A 24,644-nucleotide genomic window follows, 5' to 3' on the forward strand; every position below is an offset into this window, starting at 1 on the left:
CACCTTAGGCCAGTGGTTCTCGAAGTTTTTAAACCAAGTGCCACCTAAAAAAAAAACTTAGTATCACAAGTCGTATCACCATCCTAACCAACATTAAAATACAGTAGCGTAGTCGGCCCAGGTATTCATCCAAAACGAGACAGAGGTTTTAATCCTAAAAAAAAGTATGTTTAATATTATTCTAAGCCACTGTAGCATTATGCAGTTTAAACATTAACACTGCACCTCAAATAAGAAAATAAAAACATACAAATTTTACGATGATTAAATTGAAAGTTTTGCACAAAATTGTTCATCAAAAATTGCACCTAAATAAAAGTTTTTTTTAAAAAGTTGGGTTGTGTGTACTTTTCAGAATAATATCAGTTACTCTCATAAATTACTACTGGTCTCCTATTACTCAATACGAATATGTATTGTATACATATTAATAATGCATAAGTATTTCACGATATATTTTTTCATTTTTGGAATATTTATTTGTTTTTAATGAGAGTCTTTGCAGCTTTAAACCAAAATATCCCTATGGCCCATGCTCTTGAGTTAAAAAAATGCTAATAAATGCAGGATGTCAAAACGGGGGTGGCAGGCCCACAACATTGCCTGTCAATTCGACACACCACAGAGAAGAGTAGTGTGAACAAGCCTACCAAATTTTAATGAATTAAGAAAAAGAAGAAAAAAAAAGTTAAGCATATAAAGTCAGGTTTCACGTTCGTAGATTAACTTCAAAATTGAATGGTTATGGTGGACTGTAATCATGAAAATAAGCACACAAGTCAACTTACCGTCGTCGTTGGCGACGTAACGTCACAGCCGAACACGGCTTCCTTGACGACAGCGGCACGGTAGGAGGAAGCCCAGGTGGCGCTGCCCCGTTCAAACGTCACTTCTGTAAATTGACGCATCTAGCGAAGACGCGTTTTAGCGAGCTAACTGCACGGCGGAGTGGTAAATGGGCCTTGTTGTGGAAGCGTAGCACAGCTAACTCACGACTGAGCAGCCTAGCCAAAATTAAATTACGTCGGCCTCGTGATGTCGCGGGGGGGGGCTGTGTTTTAGCCCCGCCCACAAAATCAAGACAATTCAAATGGTGAAAAAGGTCAAGCTATTTCTCAACAATTCAGCACTATATTCTTATAAACCTTTGCGTATGTTTCCAGCACTTATCTTCGACCCTATTGCATGTATTTCGAAACCAAAACACTGCTATCTGCTTCGAGCCTCTTGACGAGCGCGCCTTCAAATCCAAACTAAAAGGAAATCAAAATGTGTGCGTTGAAGAATGAATGACGAGCATCGAAGGGTAAACTCTGTGATCTCGTGACGTGCGAGCCCTCCGGGGTGGGGGCGGGGTTGGGGTACCGAGGTTGTTTTTCACGTTCGCACTCGGGAGGCAACGTGACACGCTCATCGGGACAAGCAGGTCCGGTTTCGGCGTTATCATATTCGTGACAGCAAGCATAAAACACATTGCAAACGAAAGCGTGCTGCCAAAACCTCAAATGTCTGGCAGTCACACAACCATTTGGAAGCTCGCCGCCGTTGTCAAAATAACATGTTTACCATCTCTTAATCTTGAAGTGTAATGTGCAACGTTCAAATGAAATCCGTTTTTTGTTTGTTTGTTTGTTTGTTTGTTTTGTTCCAAAATGAAATTACAATTAAGAAGGCTTGCACACACGCGGGTGGCGATCGGCGGCAGGCGTGCGTGCGTGCGCGTGCCCGCGTGCGTGAATGCAAGCACAGGAAGGGAGGGAGGGGATAAGGAGGGAGGGGGCGGGGGGGTTGGTTGCCGTCCAACGCGTGAGGCTCATGTGATGGACTTCACAGTCGCGCAGTGTGTTCGGACGTGCCTGCAGTCACAGGACTTGTTCCACACGTCAAGCAGCGAGCCTCGCGCGCACTCAGTCTCGCAATCGAGACCCAGCAGCCGAGCAGTGCGCGCAAAGAGTGAGTGAGTGAGTGAGTGAGTGAGTGAGTGAGGGGGCGGGGGGGGGAGACAAACACGCAAAAGCGCTGTCCGCAACTTGAAGCTCTCAGGAGACGACACGCGGAATACGGACATCGGTTTTCTTCGCTTCGGATCGTTTCTTTTGCTCGTATTTTGCCTTTTTTTTTTTTTTTTTTCCCTCCTCTTTGTTTTTGAAACAACATGGAGGGGATTACGAGGGCGCAACCGCCGCCGCCGTGTGTGCCCAAACACCCGTCGCTGGATATCGCTGACATGCAGGGGTAAGGATGATGTAACATACTGTTATACAACGCAATCAAATGGATAATCGTCACATTTTAGCCTGAATTTTGGACTATAACGATAATTCACTTTTCTCCAAAGGATGGATTTTCCCATTTACGTATATAAATCACGAAGGGGCGTGAAACGCGGGGATGACAGCAGGGTAATTTTCAACTTCCTACATGTTGTCATTTAATGCACTTATTTTAATTCCCCCCCCTGCCCTTCTTCAATGAAAGCTCAATAGAATACATGTCACTTATACCTGCAGGAGACCTACAAGTTGCCACATCGACTCATCGAAAAGAAAAGACGAGACCGAATCAACGAATGCATTGCCCAGCTCAAAGATTTGCTACCAGAGCACCTCAAGCTTACAGTGAGTGTTTATTTTACTTTATTGCACGTCTGTGAAGCAAGCACACACCTCGTGGTTTGTTTAAGTTCATAAAAAAAGTTCAATTTACAAGTACAAATATATATATATATATATATATATATATATATAGTGTAGCTATAAAGTTTTTGTATACAATCTATTTTTGTACTTGAAAAATGATATAGTTTATGTATTTAATGTTTTTTTTTTTTTTTTTTTTTTTTTGGGACTTAGATCCTCATAATGTCTAGGACTGAAATCTGCCAGGCGTCACGTCTAAGTGGATTGCATTGCATTGCATGAGTCCCCGGGTGTTCGAGGCTTGTCCTCTGTTTGGCTGCAGAATGCGTTACATAAGTAAGATCAACATTCTTATCGAAGGTCTTCCTGTTTTTAGACGCTGGGTCATTTGGAGAAAGCGGTGGTGCTGGAACTCACTCTGAAGCACGTGAACGCCTTGAACAGCCTGCTGGAGCGGCAGCAGCAGCAGATCTTGGAGCTGCAAAAGGGCCTCCAAATAAGTACGTTAGACCTCACGGAACGTGTGCGTGTATGCAGTGAACCCCCCGTTGATCGTTACATATATACGTTATACGTTGCAGACCCTGCAACAGCTGAAAATTTGCAATATAAAAGAAAGCACGCTTACGCTTACGACACCATACTTTTAAATGTATTCCTTCGTAGCTGTTTTCACTCTTCCTTGCACAGTTCTACACGTAAAAGGCAAAGGATGCTTGTGTCAACCTGTTTTGTCACACTCCTAGTGGAATACAAATTTTAAAAAACGATGCCAAAAACACCATAACACAAATTAGCACCGACCGATTTTACACTAATTAAAAAAAAAAAAAAACTGCAAGTTTGACTCAAATTGAGCAGCAACGCATACACAACAGCACATACAACAATACTCAGGGGTATATATTATCTCTGCTGAGAGCAACAAATATTCAAACGGGAACGCATTACACTGAAGGGACATCCTCTTGACGTTAATTACAATGTAGACCTCAGTTTTGTGCGGCTTTTTGAGGCACAACAAAAGGCGCACAACTCTAAATTTGGACTTGCATGTGAACTGTAAAACCCCCACTGAAAAAAAGGGTATTACAAATCCACAACGCAAGCCGAGTCGCAAAGCATAGCCGCGATGTAGTGGGGGTTTAGTGTATTGCAAAGTGCTGCTGTTTTGATAGACAGATAGATACATTGGGTTAAAACAGTATCTAATTTGAACATGTACATTACGCATGATTAAAATGTGGTAGACTGACGTAATGTTCCGCTCTTCTCCTCGAAAATATTAGAATATATCTGTTAGTTTCAGACATTTTACTGGTGCAAGCGATGCACAGGATTGTTGTTGTAATGTTGTTGCTCCTGCCATTGTGCCAGGTGACAACGGCAGCGACGGCCCAGAGGTCAGCGAGCAGATGTTCCACTCGGGTTTCCACCTATGCGCAAAAGAGGTCCTCCACTATCTGGCTCGCCGAGACAACAGTCAGGACCTGATGCCGTCCCATGTCATCAGCCACATCCACAAGGTGGCTTCTGAAGTACTGCAACATCAAAGCGACACGCTCGTCAGCGAGTCCGTCTTTCAGAGTTCGGCGAAACTGAAGAAACCCGCGGAGCAGCCCTCCAGAGCCACCAAGGGCCCGTCCAAGAACTGCGTTCCCGTCATTCAAAGGACTTACCCAGGCGGGATGGGGGAGCAGAGCGGCAGCGACACAGACACTGACAGCGGCTACGGGGGCGAACACGACAAACGTGACCCCACGGCCCGGCGGTCGGACGGCCACGGGAAGGAGGCGGAGCTCAAGCGCGCGAGGTCTGAGCGGACCGCTGACGGCGTCGAGAACGAGGGGGGCGAGCCCTGGGCCAAGAAGTCTCGGTCTGATTCCTCTGAGGACGAAAGCCTCTCTGGTCCTGCAGCCGGAGCCGCCGGCAACTACGTGGCTTTCTCCCCCAACCGACACCCGCTCTGCCTCCCCTTCTATTTCATTCCCCCCGCAGCTGCAGCAGCGGCAGCATATCTGCCCATGCTGGAGAAGTGTTGGTATCCCGGGGGCATGCCAGTCATGTACCCTGGCATGAGCGCCTCTGCGGCCAGCTTACCCCCAGAGACGCTCTCGCCGCCTCTGGTGATGTCCCAGAGGGCGGGCTCGCCAATTCCACGCCAGCGCTCCTTGGACTCCCCTGTACTTCACAAAGCTTTAAAACAGGTCTCCCCATTAAACTTGGATACTAAAGAGTAACAGAGTTTTTTTTGTGTTTGGGGAAATCTCCATGGAAAAGGGGCGAAACAAAAGAAAAACAGCCGGTGGCCGTTCAGAGGTGCTGAACTCTTACATTGTCAACCACCATCTATCGTCTGCTCCTCCGTGTGGATTTTCAAGGGTCATGCCCACCTGTTGCGTGACCTGCGAACCTGTGAGAATGAGTCTCTTCAATGCACTCTGTGCTGAATGTCACAGGGTTAATCCAGAATGTAAGGGACATAAGCTCCCACCCCACAAAAAGTATGTACGATTTCGACCTGTCAATTTGCACACACACCAGTCTACAATGAATGTAAGGATTCAACAAAAGCCCCTTGTATTATACATGCTGCTTGGACTCATCCGATCTGCTGTAGAGCGACAGATCGACTGAGCTTGTGTTTTTGTCTCGGAACTGCAACTATACATCATTTATTCTTTTTTTCATTTGCTTCATTTTGTACAAAATTCCTTTTTGTGTTGACCACAACATGTCACTCATCCTCCAGCTATCGTGGGATGAGTGTTTGTCAAGAATTCAGGGCGTTGTCACTGTACGAGGTGTGTCACTCATGATCTGTGGAAGTCAGCATACATGCTTTTAGTTTTCCTTGTGACACGTGACTTATGTGAGCATCTAGACTGATCTCCTGTAAAGTTGTGTCCTTTTTTTTTTTGTTTATGCTACTCTTCACATCTCTATTTTTGATACGTGACCTAATGCGTGTATTGGCGTCGCTGTCCGAGGAAGGTTCATGGCGGTCGTGTGCTGTTATGCCACACGTGTTCATAGCTTTTGTTTTCATCCCCACTTGTGTTCGCCCTCAAATTCCAGATCAAGCCAAGCCTGATCTCCGCTTACGGCGTTGCCTTTGACTCATTTAGCGCAGACACACTGACGATGGGTTTTGAATGTATTTTGCTTTAAATGTTGTGTCTGTGGCAAAGAGTGAATGTAAAAGTGAAACAAGAAAACGTTAATTGTTTTATATAGAAAGAGGTACTTGGGATTTTTATTTTGATTATAACACACTTGTTGGTCGGCATTTTATAAAGTTTTATTGATATATATTAAAGTATTAATAAAGTTGTTGTTGTTGTTTTTTTCCCCCCAACCCTGTGGAATCCACTGACTGTTGGTGTAACGTGTTGTGGCCGGCCATCCTGATGTCTCTCCATAGCAACACATGCTTACATAACACTTACATAACCCATAAAGGAGTCAAGCGACTGTAAATCAGTAGCTTGTCTTAGATTACAAGTTGTAAACATATCAAATACTGAAAGATGTCAAAGGAAGAATAAGAATAGAATAATTGGCAGAAATGCAGTCAATCTTGCCGTTGCACTCTTTAACGGTTTAGTCTTTTTTTTTTTTTTTCAGCGGAAGGCGTAACATTACATGATTTCAATAAAAGGAACTGATGCTGCAATGTATGCTATTGATTAGCAACACAAGGTAAGTTCAGATTTTATGGAAACAGAAATATTTGAAGATCAAATTAATTTACTTACTGAATGTTATTTTTGAAATGTCACTTGTCCGTAGTCGATTTGAATGACTATGAAGCGACGACTCCATTGTTGAATGTTCAAACGGATTGTGACCAAAAAAAAATTATAAAAAATGACAGTGGTTAGGAACAGTGTTCTTTTGACTTTGTCATTTTTTTTTTTAATGTTGATGTAAAAGGGAAGAGCAGCTGATGATGTCAGTTGTTTAAGAACTAGTGGAGTATATAATGAAACTGACACCATGTGTATCTTAGTAAAACTTGTTTTTGTTTCGTAACACACAAATGGAATTTTATAAACTTGATATACAGTACTGTAATCAGTTTTGGTCTCAATTTTATTTTAACCACAAAAACAGGAAGACTAGCACCACCTAGTGGGATGCTAGTGCATATCAGCTCACAGGCCCACATTTACACAGATTAGACAAAATGTGTGCGTTGTATCGTTTGCCTCAACTTTTCAAATGTTGCTAAAGTTTTCCAAGCAAATTTTAAAATTATCTGAATTTTTTGCTCGGTGCTTTTTGGAAAAAAAAACTTGGTAGGGTAGTCTTATGAATCAATAAGTAATAAATATAGCAACAAAACATGTTTGGCTGATATGCGTCCCCAAACGTTCCGCCTTTTCAAAGAACAAACAAACAAAAAAACAGATGTTTTCAGCACACACTTTTTTTTTATTTTAAAATTTTTATTAACTTCATTTACACAAAGTATAGAATTGGAGTGGCCATTTCAAAATTAGAATACAATAACAGTATACAACTTCAACAAATAAAAAAAAATCACATCACGGCAGGCAAGTTACATAGGATAGAAATAAGAAAAAGCAAACAACGAAAAATGTAATAAAACAAAAGACAAAATGATTTTACAGCTTTTTTGGTTCATATACAGTTAAATATGGAGGAGTATATATATATATATTAGATCAATGGATACAGACTTTAGATAAAATAATAAGATGGTTAATGAAATTAATTTGTGAGCAGGCAGTCTTTTCAAATTCAATAATCAAGCGCGTTCCGCTTGCTTCTTCATTCTCGACCAATCACACATCACCGTACGCGCTCAATTACCAGTAAGGTGCCTTCATGAACCCCGGAAATCAGATAGAGCCCCCTTACAATACGGTTTCGTGTGACAACTTTTACTTTCAGTCTTGACGCTTCATGTAAGCTTTAATTGTGAAAAAGCTCGGAACGGAAGTACTGATTCCCAGTCCCTCCCAGTGAAAATTGCTTTGAAGCACGTCTGTTCCTACTCGGTAAAAGCGGCGTTGACGGACGGGTCCGCGTCAGTCATGGTGCTGGTCCTGGTCCTGGTCCGTGCGGCGGTGCTGCTGGTCGGACTGGCGGTGTCGGACTTCGCTCCTCCCACAATCAACGTAAACCTGGGCGATGAGCCACAAGTGCGATGGATGCCGATTCTTAAAGTATTTGACTCCGACTTCCTCAAGAAAGCTGCTCAAGAGGTCATAGAGTAAGGGAAACAGACATACAATACTGTACTTACTTTCATACATATATATATATATATATATATATATATATATATATATTACAATCTGAAGGAGAAAAAAAGAAGAAAGACTCGCACTACGAGATGAAAATTGAGATTCTACGAGAATAAATTTGTATGTGTTTGAGGGGCAAAAAAAAAAAAAAAATCTTACATATTTTCGAGATAAAATGTAGTGTATTTCCAAGCTTAATAACATTTTTCAGAAAAAGAAGTTGTATATTTTCATCATAAAAAGACGTTTATCGTATTTTCGAGATTACACGTATAATATAAAGAGAATAAAGTTGTATATTTTTGAGGGGGAAACCCCCGTATGTATTTATCAGATAAAAGTTATAGTATAACAAGAATAAAGTCATATATGTTTGAGAGTGGGGGGGGGGTATATTGTTTAAAAAAAAAGTTTATTACCAAGAAAAAAAGTTTTATACGGTGGGCGACTGGTTAGCGCGTCTGGGATAGGCTCCAGGAGGCCTGCGACCCTAGTGAGGATAAGCGCTACGGAAGATGAAGGAATGAAAATGTGTATATTTTCAAGAGTGAAGTTATAACCTCAGCAAATAAAAATATCCAATTTGATTCTTCATTCTTGGAGTGTCATGTTTTTTTTTCTTCTTTCATATGTGTACATGTTTTCTATGTGGCGTTATGCAAACAAAGAAGGGTCAAAACCAACTTAGATACAACATGACTTTATTATTATTATTTTGAAATCTTTGAGCATATAAGTTTTATTAGCGCATGTGTGAGTATGGTGACCCATCTCTGCCCTCTCTGAAGGTCAAAAACAAAACAGAAAAAAACAAAATACAAAATATACTAGAGTAGCCTCTTATTTTTCTTCCATGGTGGGCTCCTTTGTGCGTATCCAATAAATAATAAAATACAATGTTTATTTTTTTTAAAACCGTAATAACTTCAGTCACCAGTACCATTTTCTTTTGTCTTTTCACTATGGATGTGTTAACATTTTTCTCCAAAACCTTTTGTCTTGTCAGTTCAACAATTCCAAAATGGCTTCACAAAGTTCTCAGACCTCTGATAATGGTCTCCGAGGTGCTCCTTCTTCCTGAGCCTTATGGCGAGGAGCTCCGTGGCATGGCCGCCCACTTTGGCACAAGCCTCTCTGATGCCATAATGCTCAACTTCGCCTATGAAGCATCTGCGTAAGTAGTCTTTGTAATTCTACTTTCATATTATGTTCAGTAGACCGTGTGACATATTTGTATCCTCATAATAGCTAGCTAAGTCAATATTTTTTGCTTGCAGATTCTGCACGAGCATTGTGGCTCAGGACAAACAAGGAAACGTGTACCATGGCAGGAATCTTGACTACCCACACTCTGTTCTGAGGAATCTTACTGTCAACGTTATCTTCCGGAAGGACGGAAAGGTACACTACATCTACTTTTGTTATGTTTTGTAGGATAGCATTCAAAATCATTCAGGTCATTGTACTGACCTATAACATTCAGTTGAGCAATTTGACTGCTAACAAAGGGAGATAGGAGGTATGCCACCTGAGCGTCGGCCTTCATCTGAAATCAGCGCTTTAAAATCGACAAATAATTCTTGAATATTGGTTGAGAGCTGTTGAGTGTTCACATGAAACCTCAACGGAATCCTATGTAGTACTATCACTTCTACAGTCCTGTTGGTCCAGTGGAACCTCTCGGGTCAAAAAACAATCCCTTCCGGAATCCAGATTTGTTGAAAATTAAGATTGCAGTGAACTTCTACGTATTCTTGAAAAACTCACGTCTTTGCTGTTTTTGTGCTCAAGCCAAAGCAATAAAAGTATTATTTTGGCACCATCCTGTGGCATATTGGAGGAACTTTGTTGTAGTGAGTCGAGGAGTTTCATTTAGACAAAAATAGTGAGGGAGCGAGGCTGAAGACGCCCCATCTAAACGTGGCTCACTTACCAGTGTGCTTTTTTATTTTTTTTATCTTTCCAAATGTTCCTTTCCAATACATTTCCAAATTCCACCTCCACATTTCGTGATTCTAGAGTTAGTTAGTCCAAAATTAGTCACTTATTGTTACACAAATGCCAAAGGTTGTCATGCAACCTTGGACCTTTGCAGATCTCATACGTTGGAACCACCTTTGCTGGCTATGTTGGTCTGTGGACAGGACAAAGTCCATACAAGTTCACTGTTTCTGGTGACCAGCGAGGTAAGACCACACTCTCCCCGCTGTCCTCTCAAGTGCTGAAACCTTGATGACACAAGAATATTGCTTTGTGTGCGCGACCAGGCCGGGGTCACTTGTGGGACTTCTGGAAGAATATCGTCTCAGCTTTCCTGTTGAGGAGAAGCCCAGTCAGCTGGCTGGTGAGAGAGGTGAGATGAGGAAAGATAAGAGATTACGGTCAAATAAAGTCTGTCGAACACCAGTTATTACCAGTGCCCACAGAATAAAGGGGGGAAAAAATATTTTTTTTTTTCCACACAGAAGTTACAAATAAATATGAGAGACAACAAAAACTGTAAGAAATAAACACAAGTGAAAAAATGCAGAACGTAACGCAGAAACATAAATACTACCAGTATCACAGAACACAATTGATTTACTCCAATCTCACATGGAGCAGCTTTGAATGCCTTTCTATAGGGAGGTTGATAGTCTTCAGCTTGAAGTCTACATGGTAGGCATTCGGCCGCATTTTTGGCATGATAAGGGTGTGCGTTTGAATGAAGCAAATGTGCATACTGATCCAATTGTTTTAATGTGTGCAAATTTGATTTTAAAATGTGAACAGATAACATTTCAACATGGAGCTCAATGAAAAATTCACAAACAGTGAACACGATCCGAATGAGTTAAAGACAAGCTAAGAATAGACGTGATGCTCCTGGGATCGGGAAAATCTCCAAATGAGCCGCATCTTTGCATAAAGCTGAAAAGGTTGAAGGTGGGGAACAAGGTTGAGGCTTCATCTCAACTTCATAGCACGCTCATTCTGCAGGAACCCTAAGGAATCTTAAATGGTGGCATTTTGTCTTCTGTGCAGACTCTAGAAAAGGCAGAAGACTTTCAAGATGCCGTCCTGCGTCTTTCCAAAATTCCCATCATCACAGGAGTGTATTACATTGTGGGTGGTGCACGGGCAGGTGAAGGGGTCGTCATCACCAGAGACCGAGGGGGCCCCGCAGATATCTGGCCGTTGGATCCGCTGAGTGGAGGGTTGGAATCATGCCCTTGTTATGGGCTGCTTGTTCATTGATATTACCTGACTTTTTGTTGTTTTTGTTTGTTTAGATGGTATAGAGTGGAGACCAACTTTGACCACTGGCTTCCGTCCCCAGCCAAGGATCATCGAAGGTGAGCTGTCAAATGATAAATACCGCTGGAATATGAGACGACACAACATACTCATGATACGCAACATGCATAATGTTACAGTATGTTAATACTACACACTTTTGTCTCTTTTTCCTAGAGAAGCAGCAGAAAAAGCAATGAATGCTACCGGTCAAGAACATATCAATATGTATGCGCTTTATCAGGCAAGTCAGAACAAATTAATCAGTATTCCCAGGAAACTTATGAAACTACTAGTAAGACCAATGTAAGTTGGAACCATATTGCATTCATAACTTATAATGATGTCTCTATCCAGGTTTTGTCAATACTTCCCGTCTGTAATGGGTAAGGAGAACATCTGTTCATTAGGCTCTCTCTAATTTTTGTGACAAAGCATTTCATGACAATTCATTTTGGGCCATATTCTCCCTTTTGCGTAAATCAGAATAGCCGCGCAGCTGCGCATTGTGGAACGAGAGGAAGGTTGGACACCGCTGGTCTATATAACGGCAGGCACGCCCCCTTTTTTATTGATGGACCTCAAAACAAGCGTCAGTCACGAGAACAGTATTTTGATTAAATTACTTTTATTTTTATTTATTTATTTCATACAGAACAAAAAAAACTTGCACTCCTACAAAGTGTGTTGGACCGGTAGGCACGTCAGCACTGCGCACGTCTCACTGGCAATGATTAACTTCCGTATCCGCTACGGAAGTTAATTTCACATTTAAAGTATGACATATTTCCAAATGGCTTTCTATGGCATTCACATGGCTCAGGAATACTCCATTCTCCGTGATTTACAGCCAGCCTCAGACGTCAACGAGTCACGCCATTTAGGTCGTTGCGCACACAAGCCGCTTACGCACAGTGGGTGTGTCAAACGTCATTACAGCAGAATGCGCGTACCTTGAAGGTGTGCAAGCCGGGCGCGTAAAAAAATAAAAAATAAAAGACTTACGCACCAACGGGAGAATATGGCCCTGAGTTATTGAGTTAGTGAATGTATACCAGCTTCAGTAGCCCTTTGTTTAATAGGGCAAACAGCATAGGAAGTAGTGTTAATAAGGTTGGGAAAAATGTTGACTATAAAGTTTGCAAATTTGAATTAAAATGAGTTATTTATTGCAAACATGGAAAAAAATAAAAAGTAACAAAATAACAACAAACCATAAAGGATTTGAACAAAAAAGTAAAATGAAGTTATACACATTTGAAAAGGAATAGGAAGAAGTAAAACTTATTTACTCCTACTCCTATCTCTACTTCCTTATAATCCAATAGAACATCAATGTAGTACTATAATAATATAAGATAAAAACAATAATAAGTAAAAAATATTAGTGTATATACATCCTTATTCCTACATACACTAATGCAATAATGCAAATGATTATACTGTATCAGTAACAGCAGTATCTTTGATTTTAATAAGAAAAGAAAAAAAAAAGATCAACTACAAGAAACAAAACCAACCATAAAAAAACACTTAGACCTATATAATATACTTACATATCATGCAAACTACACACAGGGGAGGCCAGATTTGAACCCAAGACCTCAGAACTGTGAAGGAAATGTGCTAACCAGTTGGCCACCGTGCCGTCGTAGTATACATATAAATATAAAAATCTGAATATAAATGAATTGTCACATATTTTGACAACTCATGCTTTACCATTTATCTACTGTAATAATCATTGTGTGCATCTCTATGTGCAGGTGTGTGTGTGTTCGTGTGAGTGTAGAATCACATAATTGAATGTTTTTGAGAAATTTGTGGTCCTTCACCCTGGCCAGTTTCACTGCCAGATACCGACTGCTGCCACACAGCTGCCATGCACTGATTGGCTGGAAGAGTTCTTAACTCCATCCATCCATCCATTTTCTGAGCCGCTTCTCCTCACAAGGGTCGCGGGCGTGCTGGAGCCTATCCCAGCTGTCATCGGGCAGGAGGCGGGGTACACCCTGAACTGGTTGCCAGCCAATCGCTGGTCACATAGGAACAAACAACCATTTGCACTCACGGTCATGCCTACGGGCAATTTATTGTCTCCAATTCATGCATGTTTTTGGGATGTGGGAGGAAACCGGAGTGCCCGGAGAAAACCCACACAGGCACAGGGAGAACATGCAAACTCCACACAGGCGGGGCCGGGGATTGAACCCGGGTCCTCAGAACTGTGAGGCTGACGCTCTAACCAGTCGGCCACCGTGCCGCCGAGTTATTTACTCATTTCTTCACAATTCCGAGGTTGGGGGTTTGAATCTGGGCTCTGGCCTTTCTATGTGGATGTTTGCATGTTCTTCCCGTGTTAGTGTGGGTTTTTTCCAGGTACTCCGGTTTCCTCCCACATTCCAAGAACATGCATTAAAGACTCTGAAATAGTCCTTAGGTGTCAATGTGAGTGCAAATGTTTTGGGTTTTTTGGCTATATGGGCCCCGTGATTGGCTGGCAACCAGTCCGTGGTGTACCCCACCTCTCGCCCTAAATCAGCTAGAAAGGTCTCCAGCACACCCGTGACCCGAATGAGGATAAGCGGTATAGAAAATGATAGATGCATGATTCCTGTTTCATTTGTTGCCTTGTCCTGCCTCTGAACAGACTCTGACACATTTTCAGGTTGATTTTTGGAAATACAGTATACCGAATGGGGTAACAGCCTGTCAGCTGACAGATCATGTGTGTATAAGTGGAATCAAATAGCATTTTATACTGGTCCTTTACTTAATGCACAAAAAACATATTTTTTGTTAGTAAAGTTCAATATTTATTTACTTTCCTTGTCTGCTTTTTCAATCATTTCGCAGGATTACAGTTTATACAACAATAATGAGTGGAGCAACCCCAGAGAAATATACCACACTTGTTAGGCCACCGGTATGTACGACTTTTTTAAAACTTCTTTCCTGCATCTTGTTGCGTTCCTTTTATAATAACAAGTGATAAAGTACAATTCAATAAATCATACCTTCCCTTTTAATCTCTTACAAGGACTGCCGTGCTTCCAGTGGTTAGTGAAGTGGAACCACGATTTTCCCCGTCTGAGTGAAACTGATGAGCATTTCTTTAAAAAAAAAAAAAAAAATTCACAGGAAAATGTTGTCAAATGCAGTTTGGAAAAGTACTACAATGCAGATTCCACAAGGCAATAAACCCCCACACCCCAATTCAGAGACCAGATCCTGAAAAGGTCATATGTGAAAAATATGTGAAAATGTGAAACCACCTACTCAAGCTTAATAAAAAGGGCAAGAGGGGAAGCGGCGGCACGGTGGCCGACTGGTTAGAGCGTCAGCCTCACAGTTCTGAGGACCGGGGTTCAATCGCCTGTGTGGAGTTTGCATGTTCTCCCCGTGCCTGCGTGGGTTTTCTCCGGGCACTCCGGTTTCCTCCCACATCCCAAAAACATGCATTAATTGGAGACTCTAAATTGCCCGTAGGCATGACTGTGAGTGCGAATGGTTGTTTGTTTCTATGTGCCCTGCGATTGGCTGGCAACCAGTTCAGGGTGTACCCCGCCTCCTGCCCGATGACAGCTGGGATAGGCTCCAGCACGCCCGCGACCCTAGTGAGGAGAAGCCGCTCAGAAAATGGATGGATGGAAGAGGGGAAGCAGATGGCAGAAAGGGTCCTGCTCGCTGAGAGAATGACTGCTGTCTCTTTGAGGTGCATGCTCAATTGAGAATATCTGTAGATTTGCAGATTAACTCTGACACCATTCACAACGCAATGACAAACATCCAACGTTATGGGTAAGATCTTGAGCATCATCAATGCAAAGGCCACCATTCTTAATAGTTGTGGACTCTGTGTGTGTGCGTGTACTGCATTAAGCCAACTTGAAAACATGTTCTAAAAATATGTATCTTTCGTCTATAACAACAAATCAATAAAATCTTCAAATAATACAAACAAAATAAACTCGGGGTCTTCTTTGGATGTCCTATTTCCGAATCCACGCGAACGCAACTTCAGATCACATGACGCGACAGAGCAGCTCCCTACTTCCGGTGTGGATTGCAAGCGAGCAACCTGCAACTCACGTCAGATTAGAAAGTCGCAGCGAATTTGATGAGTGTGACGTCCAAGATGTTGGCCCTCATAAACCGGCTTTTGGACTGGTTCAGGTCTCTGTTTTGGAAAGAAGAGATGGAACTTACACTCGTGGGACTTCAGTACTCCGGGAAGACCACATTCGTCAACGTGATTGCTGTAAGTTGCTAGCAAACATGCCCTGTCATGTGGGCCCAAGGCTGTGGGAAGGTTGCATGACAAATGTTTGAAGTTTAATTTGAAGGTTAACATTCAGACATTTGGAGTGTTCTTTGCCAAACACCCGCAAAATAGCGAGTCGACTGCAACCAGGGCGTAATAGTGCTTTACACCCAAGTCAGGTGCTTGTCTAATGACGAAGTTTACAGTGTGACGGGGCGCTTCCTGCAACGGTCACGTGAATGTGTGTTGTCGCGCATGTCAACATCACCCAGGATGACAACGGCAAAAGCCTCCCGTGTTGGACTCAGTGAATCTTTATTCATCTTGATTGGATCTGCTCTTCCGAAGTCGACCAGTAATCTTCTTGGAAATCAACTGCATCATAGTGCAATTGAGTACAGTCGGTGTATGATGGAATTAGCAATAGACGCGCATAGATTTGCTCTTAACTCGCCAATTCGGCCCACCTTTGCCTAAAATAATAATTCTACTAAAACTATTTTTTTTGTAGTTTATTTTTTGTTCTGTTGCACATGTTTAAATAGGCAGAACTATAAAAACAGATCAGTGCCTTTTTAAAATGATTTCCTTAAATCATGACTCAGTTAAACCTTTGTATGATGAGATATTATTTTCAGAATCAATGTTTTATTTATTCTTTTTTTTTTGTCTTTCCTCTGCATACACTGTGTACTCCAAAACAAATTGTTGTTCTGTACAGACCAAGGTGATAAAATAAAGTAAATACACACAATGCAATGCACATTAAAATAACAGCTATACACATTAACTGGCATGTAGATTCATATGAACATCGCTGACAATATGAAAGATCATTTTTGTGTTTTTTTGTTTTTATGTTTTGTTTTTTTTAAACTTGTTCACATGATTCTAACAAACCCTCTGTTGTTTTGCATTAACAGTCAGGCAACTTCAGTGAAGACATGATTCCTACAGTTGGATTCAACATGCGGAAGGTCACAAAAGGCAACGTGACCATAAAGGTAGGGACAGTATGTTGAACTAGGATAGCAGGGGTAGGACTCTAATGTATTGATGGCAATTCATTAATTATAAACAAATTAATTAGTGAAAAAAATGTATGCATTTTAATCGCATTTTGTGTTCCAAACAATGTGGAACTTTTGTCAGTGCATGATTTTCTGGTACACTGATTACAGTGATGCACACGTCAGAGCTCGACTACCAAAATCGAGGAATCGAATGAAACGGCGTTGCCAGGACTGATGGGAGGCAAATTTCATTTAAAAAAAAATTAAAAACAACAAGAAAAGCCTGAGTTTTCATCTTACCAAAGCATTTGTACCCTCTGATGTCATCCAAATTTAACTGGCACACAGAAACCATTTAAGGCAATACTGTTTAAAAAAAAAAAAAAAAAAAAAAAAAGTCCTAAAATGCCACTTTAACTTTTGGTCTGTTTAATTTGAACCAGGTATATTTACTATAAATGTTTCCCTCATTAATGTACACACAGAACCCCATATTGACAGAAAAAAAAAACAGAATTGTTGAAATTTTTGCAGATTTATTGAAAAAGATGTATTGAAAAACGCACATCCATAAGTATTCAGACCCTTTGCTCAGAATTTAGTAGAAGCACCCTTTTGAGCTAATAGAGCCATGAGTCTTTTTGGGAATGATGCAACAAGTTTTTCACACCTGGATCTGGGGATCCTCTGCCGTTCCTCCTTGCAGATCCTCTCCAGTTCTGTCAGGTTGGATGGTGAATGTTAGTGGACAGCCATTTTCAGGTCTCTCCGGAGATGCTCAATTGGGTTTAAGTCAGGGCTCTGGCTGGGCCATTCAAGAACAGTTTTTCTGAAGCCACTCCATTATTTTAGCTGTGTGCTTAGCGTCATTGTCTTGTTGGAAGGTAAACCTTCGGCCCAGTCTGAGGTCCTGAGCCCTCTGGAGAAGGTTTTCGTCCAGGATATCCCTGTTCTTGGCCACATTCATCTTTCCTTTCGATTGCAACCAGTCGTCCTGTCCCTGCAGCTGACAAACAGCCCCACACATGATGCTGCCACCACCATGCTTCACTGTTAGGACTGTATTGGACAGGTGATGAGCAGTTGATCTGATTTTCTCCACACATGCAGATTACAATTAAGGTAAAAAAGTTCTAGCTTGGTCTCATAAGATCAGAAATTCTTATTTTCACCATCTTGGAGTCCTTCAGGTGTTTTTTTTTTTTTTTTTTGGAAACTCCATGCCGGCTTTCATGTGTCTTGCACTGAGAAGAGGCTTCCGTCGGGCCACTCTGCCATAAAGCCCCGACTGGTGGAAGGCTGTAGTGATGGTTGATTTTCTAGAACTTTCTCCCATCTCCCGACTGCATCTCTGGAGCTCAGCCACAGTGATCTTTGAGTTCTTCTTTACCTCTCTCACTAAGGCTCTTTCCCCCCCGATTGCTCAGTTTGGCCGGACGGCCAGCTCTAGCAAGGATTCTGGTCGTCCCAAGCGTCTTCCATTTAAGGATTACGGAGGCTACTGTGCTCTTATAAAGCTTAAGTGCAGCAGATCTTTTTCTACAATTCTGTCTCTGAGCTCTTCAGGCAGTTCCTTTGACCTCATGATTCTCATTTGCTCTGACATGCACTGTGAGCTGTAAGGTCTTATATAGACAGGTGTGTGGCTTTCCTAATCAAGTCCAATCGGTATAATCAAGCACAGCAGGACTCCAATGAAGGTGTAGAACCATCTCAAGGATGATCAGAAGAAATGGACAGCACCAGAGTAAAATATATACTGTATATGAGTGTCACAGCAAAGGGTCTGAATACTTATGGCTGTGTCATATTTCAGTTTTTCTTTTTTAATAAATTTGCAAAAATTTCAACAATTCCATTTGTTTCTGTCAATATGGGGTGATGTGTGTACATTAATGAGGAAAAAAATGAACTTAAATGATTTAAGCATTAATGGCTGCAATATAACAAAGTAAAAATTTAAGGAGGTCTGAATACTTTCCATACCCACTATATATATATATATATATATATATATATATATATATGTAGTTGGTGAACTATAAAAAATAGGCTCTGATTATTAAGACAACATCCCAAAAATTTTTGTCCACGGCCATTAGCTGGGGTGTAGGGCATGCGTTGGCGATCGCCCCAGTTTAAACCTTTTTTGACACAAAATAAAATCATTATTCATCTCTTTCAACCAGTGATGCTAGGTTTTATTTAATTAACATTTGAATACTATAAGGTGGCGGCATGGTGAATGACTGGTTAGCACATCTGCCTCACAGTTTTGAGGACTTGGGTTCAAAACCCGGCCCCACCTGTGTGGAGTTTGTATGTTCTCCCCGTGCCTGCGTGGGTTTTCTCCGGTTTCCTCCCACATCCCAAAAACATGCGTGGTTGGTTGATTTAAGGCTCTAAATTGCCCATAGGTGTGAATGTGAGTGTGAATGGTTGTTTATGTGTGGCCTGCGATTGGCTGGCGACCAGTTCAGGGTGTACCCTGCCTCCCGCCCGAAGATAGCTGGTATAGGCTCCAGCACGCTGTTCCTGTTCCTTCATGTAGCCTAGCAAGCTAGTGTTAGCACTAACATTTGTACGTAAACATGCCGGCATTTTTTTTTTTTTTTAATCATGCTCGTTTTTGCTGCCCCTGTCCAAGTTTTTTTGGAACATGTTGCAGGTATCAAATTCAAAATGAGAGAATATTTGCAAACAAACTAACAATCAGTGTGAACATTAAGTATCTTGTCTTTGTAGTTTATTCAATTGAATATAGGTTGAAAAGAATTTGTATTCTGTTTTTATTTGCCTTTTACACAACATCCCAACTTCATTGGAATTGGGGTCTGTAGTTTGGATGGAACTGTATGCACATTTACCCTGCGCGTCCAAAGTCCAAATCTGTCTGCGTACGTACATTGCGGAAACTGTCTGTATACTTAAAAAACCCATTAAAAGAAAAATAATCCAAACATTTTCCAAAGCACTGGTGTTGCGGACGATTAACAGCAATATAGCAGGGGACCACTATTGTGTTTTTACCTTTTAAGGCGAACCCTGCACTCGACTACAAAGGTGTGCACTGAGGACATTAACAAATGAAAAATAGAAGGCTCAACTCTTCTGCCCCTGACCGTGAAATGCATCAATGAAGTATTTCAAGCCATTGTCAGCTACCATTCAACAGGGCGACGTTTATCTCAAAGTTGATTAACTTTAACTATTAAAATGTTTTCTTTCCCTCAGATATGGGACATTGGCGGACAGCCTCGCTTCCGAAGCATGTGGGAACGCTACTGTCGAGGAGTCAATGCTATTGTGTAAGTGTGTTGCCACTTCAGGCCAGCAGGTGGCCTTTCCTTTTTTTTTTTTTTTTTTTTTTTTTTTTTTTAAATCAGTGGAAACCAGAAAAGACAAATGTAAATAATTGAAAATGGTGCCTTTTTGAGTTGAGTTGGAAAAGCTGTCAGATAACACGTTTTGTCTGTTTGTTCAAAGCTCATACACTCTTTTCTCAGCAGATTTATTATTCTTTGATTTTATAGGATAAGTGGTACAGAAAATGGATGGATGGATAGTTTCATTTTAAATTGTACTGTTGAGGTAGATGTATAGCAACAAGGTGAAAAGTAGGAATGCGCACTATACACTTCACTTCGTCATCAAAAGATGAAGATGAGACTGCTTTAGACTTTTACATCTGGAAATGGTGTACAACTTGGAACATAGCATTATTTTTTTTAATGAGACGCCACATTTTTAGGTGAACAAACTTATTTGGAACATAAGTAAAAGGTAAAGGTAATTTTCTGTCTTATCAGTCCTTAAAAATTGTCCCAGGATTTCCAGGCTTGTCTTTGCATTTCCGATATTCCAGCCTGGCCTTTCTATTCTTCGTGCAGTAAGTGCTTTGCAGTTTTTGGTGTGGCCTCTGTACTTTTCTTCATGATGTGTTCTGTGAACAGTAGATCTTGACTGCTTTACTCCTGCCCTCTGGATGTTGTTGCTGATGGCTTCATGGTTGTGATGTTGTTGCCGATGGCCTCTTTATGTTTTTGTCGTTAACTGCTGTTGTTTTCCCTAATCTAGCTGTTCAGCGCCTGTTAACTTTGTGGTTTCTTTCTCCTTCAGGACATTAAAAATGGTTGTATTGGCTATGACCATTGTATGTGCAATGGCTCTGATTGGTTTGCAATCTTCTCTGAGGTTCCCAATCGCTTGTTTTTCCACTCATAGAAAGCGCTAGCTTTCAGATTGGTTATACCGTTGACTGCAAAATGGAGGCCAAACCAACATCTGAAACTGAGCATAGACATTTAGCGCTACTTATTGTTTAAATGATCAATGTAACAGGTCAGGGTGAGCGGTTCACTTCTGTTTTACCGTTTTCTTTTAAGAGTTAGTGTCCCAATCCCACGACAACTTAATCACCACAGATCTTTCAGGTCTGTGCTATGTACACGTGTAAAATCCATGCAGAGACTCAAGGTGCCCTTTTTTTTTTAATGTTCTATTTTATTTTTTATTTTTGGGATGCATCCACTTGTCATTGACCTCACAGAACTGTGTTTGTGCACTCGTGATACTGTTTCATACTCACATAAAGAAATCTATTCACAAATTAATCAGGCTTCCTTTTTATTTTATTTTTTTTAAATTATGCAATGAACAGTGAAATGAGCTCCTGTCCTCACAGACTCCTGTCTTCAAAATACAAATAACCTTTTGATTCCCAGTGGAATACATTTTTTCCCCCCAGTCTGGACAGTCCAAGTGCTAAATATATTTGTCATTTTCTTGCAAATGTACATTGGTGTTTTTGTTTCCCCACCGGTCTCCCTAGTTTTGGCTTTAATTCCAAGTATGGAGTTATGACTGTTTTTATTTACAGGTACATGGTGGATGCAGCAGATCAGGATAAGGTAGAAGCCTCCCGAAATGAACTCCACAACTTATTGGAAAAACCACAACTACAAGGAATCCCGGTAATGTGTACTTCATTCCCAAGTTATCGTTTGAAAGACAAGCAAGGATCTGTCCATTTCCATATCCGCGCCATGCTCTTCACTCACAAGCAGTGTATTTAAGAAACAAGGAGACCATGTTGGTTCATGGGTGAAGTTGAGAAAATTCCTTTCAGTTGTTAACGTGACAGGTTAATCAGCCTTTGCTGTTGCTGTTTTTCAGGTTCTAGTCCTAGGCAACAAACGAGACCTAGCCAACGCGCTGGATGAGAAGCAGCTCATTGAAAAAATGTGAGGCACCCACAATGATTTCCTATCAACACACCTTATGCTGAAATCATAGTTGGTTGTACGTATTTTCAGATGTTAAGTACCCTGTTGGATAGTAAGTAATCCAGTTTTGTGAGTTATGTCAACGTTTCTGACCCAAAGTTGAGGAGTCCATTCAGGGTCCCCTGGGGGGCTGGCACGAGACCTGATGGGGCGGATGCCGGGCCGGGTCCCGGCACATCTGTGCTGCTCTCCGGTCCGGTCGCTTGCCTTCTCTGCCCAGCCGGTCGTCCGGTTTTAATGCATCATACACCCGTCAATGGGGGGAGGGCAGTGTCAGCCTGGGGAGGACACTCAGGCAGGTGTTACTGCACTCCAGGCTGTTCCCTGGCCTGCCTTACCTTCCCCCTGCTGATTCTGAATGCACCATATACATTTACACATCCTTTGGGGAGCTGGTTGGTCTGGGTGGGGGTGACGGGATAACTGCCCTCTGTCTCGCCTCACCCCCACCAGTCTCCCCACTTTTAATGCATGACACTCCACCACACCTGATCACGGTTCAGGGATAATAGTTGCCAGTTGGGGTCCTGGTAACCATCGTAATAGGCTGGGTGGTGGGTCTTCACATTTCTCTTGGCTGGACTCCTTGGGGCGTGCTTCAAACTCCCCTGTTGCACATCAAAACTGTTCCAGCACAAAGGCATACAGACAGAACCACCATTCTGCATGGTCATGCAGCTAAACAGGACCGGTTTAAAAAAATACAAATAAAATAAAATAAATGTGAAGAGTCCAGATATTTCCAGTGTATTGGACTGGACACAGGGAATCAGCAGTGATGATGTTCTCTCTATTTATAAATGATTTAATGCATATACACTGTAGATAGTTGATTCATTTTGAAACAAAATGGTCTCAGCTCAGACATACAATTGTGTTGTTAATAATAATAATAATAGCAGGGGGATAGAAAATGCGCATGATACCCGAGAAATTACGGTATATGACTGTGACTGCAGTGTGTTCCATGTCAAAGTGGCACTATAACATCTTCCAATTGACTTCATGTTGACTACTTTCCTTCAACAGGAACCTGTCTGCCATTCAGGATCGGGAAATCTGCTGCTACTCGGTGTCTTGCAAAGAGAAAGACAACATAGGTACATAATCCCATGAAATCACTTGAAATGATTCTTGGTGCGTGCCACATTGCACACTGGTGATGATTAATGTCCCCATGGCAGATATCACACTGCAGTGGCTCATCCAGCACTCAAAGTCACGGAGAAGCTGAAAGTGCAATATAGCTGCGGCCTCAGCCCCGAACACTTATGGGTCCTCCACAGTCATCCCTTCATCTCCCTCTGTGAAGTACTTGAGCTCTCTCTGCCTACTACCGCCGCACGCCTGCACCACCAGTCACTACTACTGTAGCTGTGTAGCCTCTGTACAGCACTATTAGAGCAACTCTTCTCTGGAGTGCTAGAAGACGGATTGTTCATGCCCATCATGCCTTACTGCCCGTCCTTGTGGCCATTCCTCCACACAGGAGTCAAACGACATTGCAGTTTCCTGTTCTCATAATGCCCCGCATAACATCACAAACATATTTGTTTGGTGTTGACAGTGCCGTTGTGGTTTTTATTAATGTTTGCCAAATAAGGATTGCGCTCTGCCTTCAATCGCCAATGAACTCTTAGCAATGTAGCCTTCACTTATTTGGCAGTAGGCATGGAATTACCTAATTTATTGCAAGGCTTGAATTCATGTTTGTACAAAGATAAATAGAAGGTAAAAGGATGGGTGATTGTTGCATCAGAAATAGGCCCGCAGGTTTTTAAGTGCCTTTTGGCCGAGTGAGAGCTCCAACCAGACGACATCAGTCATTGGTTAAGGCTATGTCTAACATATGACACCATTGCAGACCAACTTCCTTGAATACACAACAACCATCTCTTGAGAATCTTCACTCAGAAGATGTCACATGATTGAAACACATTGAGAAATTGTTACATTTCAGTCAGTGGGATTTCAGTGCCTATTGCCTTTTGTGTAGCTTGAAATGTGAGGGATACTTTACAGGTCTTTTTAAATATTGTGGAAGTAATATCGGTGTGCCCAAGTAATCCTTTATAATCCTGATTGTGTTAGGAACAGAAAGCCAGTGTTCGTCAAGATCAATCCGTAAATCACAGAGTGCAAAAGAGTTGGACGATCATTTGGAGTCTCGAGGTGTGTAAATGCCACGAAAGAGTGATTGTCATTTCCTTCTGGTGACAAGACTGTTTTCTCCCTTTTATCAAAGTGATGCTTTAATCATTTATGTGAATCTGCCCCATGGTAGGCACTTGGTTGCTATGTCTCCAATCATTTCCTAAATTGCGTTTGTTCATACGGTCATCTTGTCTGTGCAATCATTACACGCTCCATGTCGTCATGTTGTCCTGTCTATTGGTGATGAGCAGAATACTAATTATCGAGTGTCGTGCCCGCCGCAGAAGTGAAGGGCTGTAAAGTCGGGTGACTGAGGAAACTTGGGGAATGAAAAGCTTTGTTCACTGTGTAATACTAGAGCAATTTGTATGTGCATGTGCTAATATTATTCACGTTCAGTTGCAGACTTTGTAAATAAGAAGTTGGCATTTTAATTCCAAAAAATGCACTTGTAGATGTCATGGCCATGTGATTGCTAATAAATGTGTTTTTTTACTGGGTTTCCATGAGTTGTCTCGGTAAGGTGTCTTAAGTGTTTCGCCACCAGGTGGAAGCAAATGACTTTGTGTTGTGCTCATCTGCACACAGACAACTCGTCACCCACCAAGTTTGATTTTGTGTTGTTGGTAGAAGTTGTTGTAACAGTGCATTGGTTATAGCATTCACTGGATAAGACCACATTTTGAGGGAAAGTGAAATGTTATATTTTGAATTGGGATCTTCTGACTGGAATTGAC

General features: G+C 41.6%; 3 protein-coding genes across 3 annotated transcripts; all 3 read left to right on the top strand.

The window, feature by feature from the left end:
* Positions 1-1,809: 1,809 nt before the first annotated feature.
* Positions 1,810-5,972, top strand: bhlhe40 (basic helix-loop-helix family, member e40). The gene is made up of 5 exons (XM_061687591.1): positions 1,810-2,235; positions 2,339-2,402; positions 2,511-2,618; positions 3,016-3,139; positions 4,017-5,972. The coding sequence occupies exons 1-5, from the start codon at positions 2,156-2,158 to the stop codon at positions 4,877-4,879; spliced, it is 1,239 nt and encodes a 412-aa protein (XP_061543575.1). The 5' UTR covers positions 1,810-2,155; the 3' UTR covers positions 4,880-5,972.
* Positions 5,973-7,632: 1,660 nt separating this feature from the next.
* LOC133408605 (N-acylethanolamine-hydrolyzing acid amidase-like) lies at positions 7,633-15,147 on the top strand. Its single transcript, XM_061687677.1, has 11 exons — positions 7,633-7,881; positions 8,922-9,089; positions 9,193-9,316; positions 10,011-10,101; positions 10,183-10,268; positions 10,940-11,112; positions 11,188-11,250; positions 11,369-11,435; positions 11,549-11,577; positions 14,048-14,117; positions 14,232-15,147. Exons 1-11 carry the CDS (start codon positions 7,703-7,705, stop codon positions 14,253-14,255), a joined length of 1,074 nt encoding a protein of 357 aa, XP_061543661.1. The 5' UTR covers positions 7,633-7,702; the 3' UTR covers positions 14,256-15,147.
* Positions 15,148-15,224: 77 nt separating this feature from the next.
* On the top strand, positions 15,225-24,407 carry arl8bb (ADP-ribosylation factor-like 8Bb). Its single transcript, XM_061687678.1, has 7 exons — positions 15,225-15,452; positions 16,379-16,459; positions 19,703-19,776; positions 21,348-21,441; positions 21,644-21,711; positions 22,783-22,853; positions 22,938-24,407. Exons 1-7 carry the CDS (start codon positions 15,312-15,314, stop codon positions 22,985-22,987), a joined length of 579 nt encoding a protein of 192 aa, XP_061543662.1. The 5' UTR covers positions 15,225-15,311; the 3' UTR covers positions 22,988-24,407.
* The last annotated feature ends 237 nt before the right edge of the window (positions 24,408-24,644 follow it).

The sequence above is a fragment of the Phycodurus eques genome, chromosome 10, assembly GCF_024500275.1.
Source record: "Phycodurus eques isolate BA_2022a chromosome 10, UOR_Pequ_1.1, whole genome shotgun sequence".
NCBI classification, from domain to species: Eukaryota; Metazoa; Chordata; class Actinopteri; order Syngnathiformes; family Syngnathidae; genus Phycodurus; species Phycodurus eques.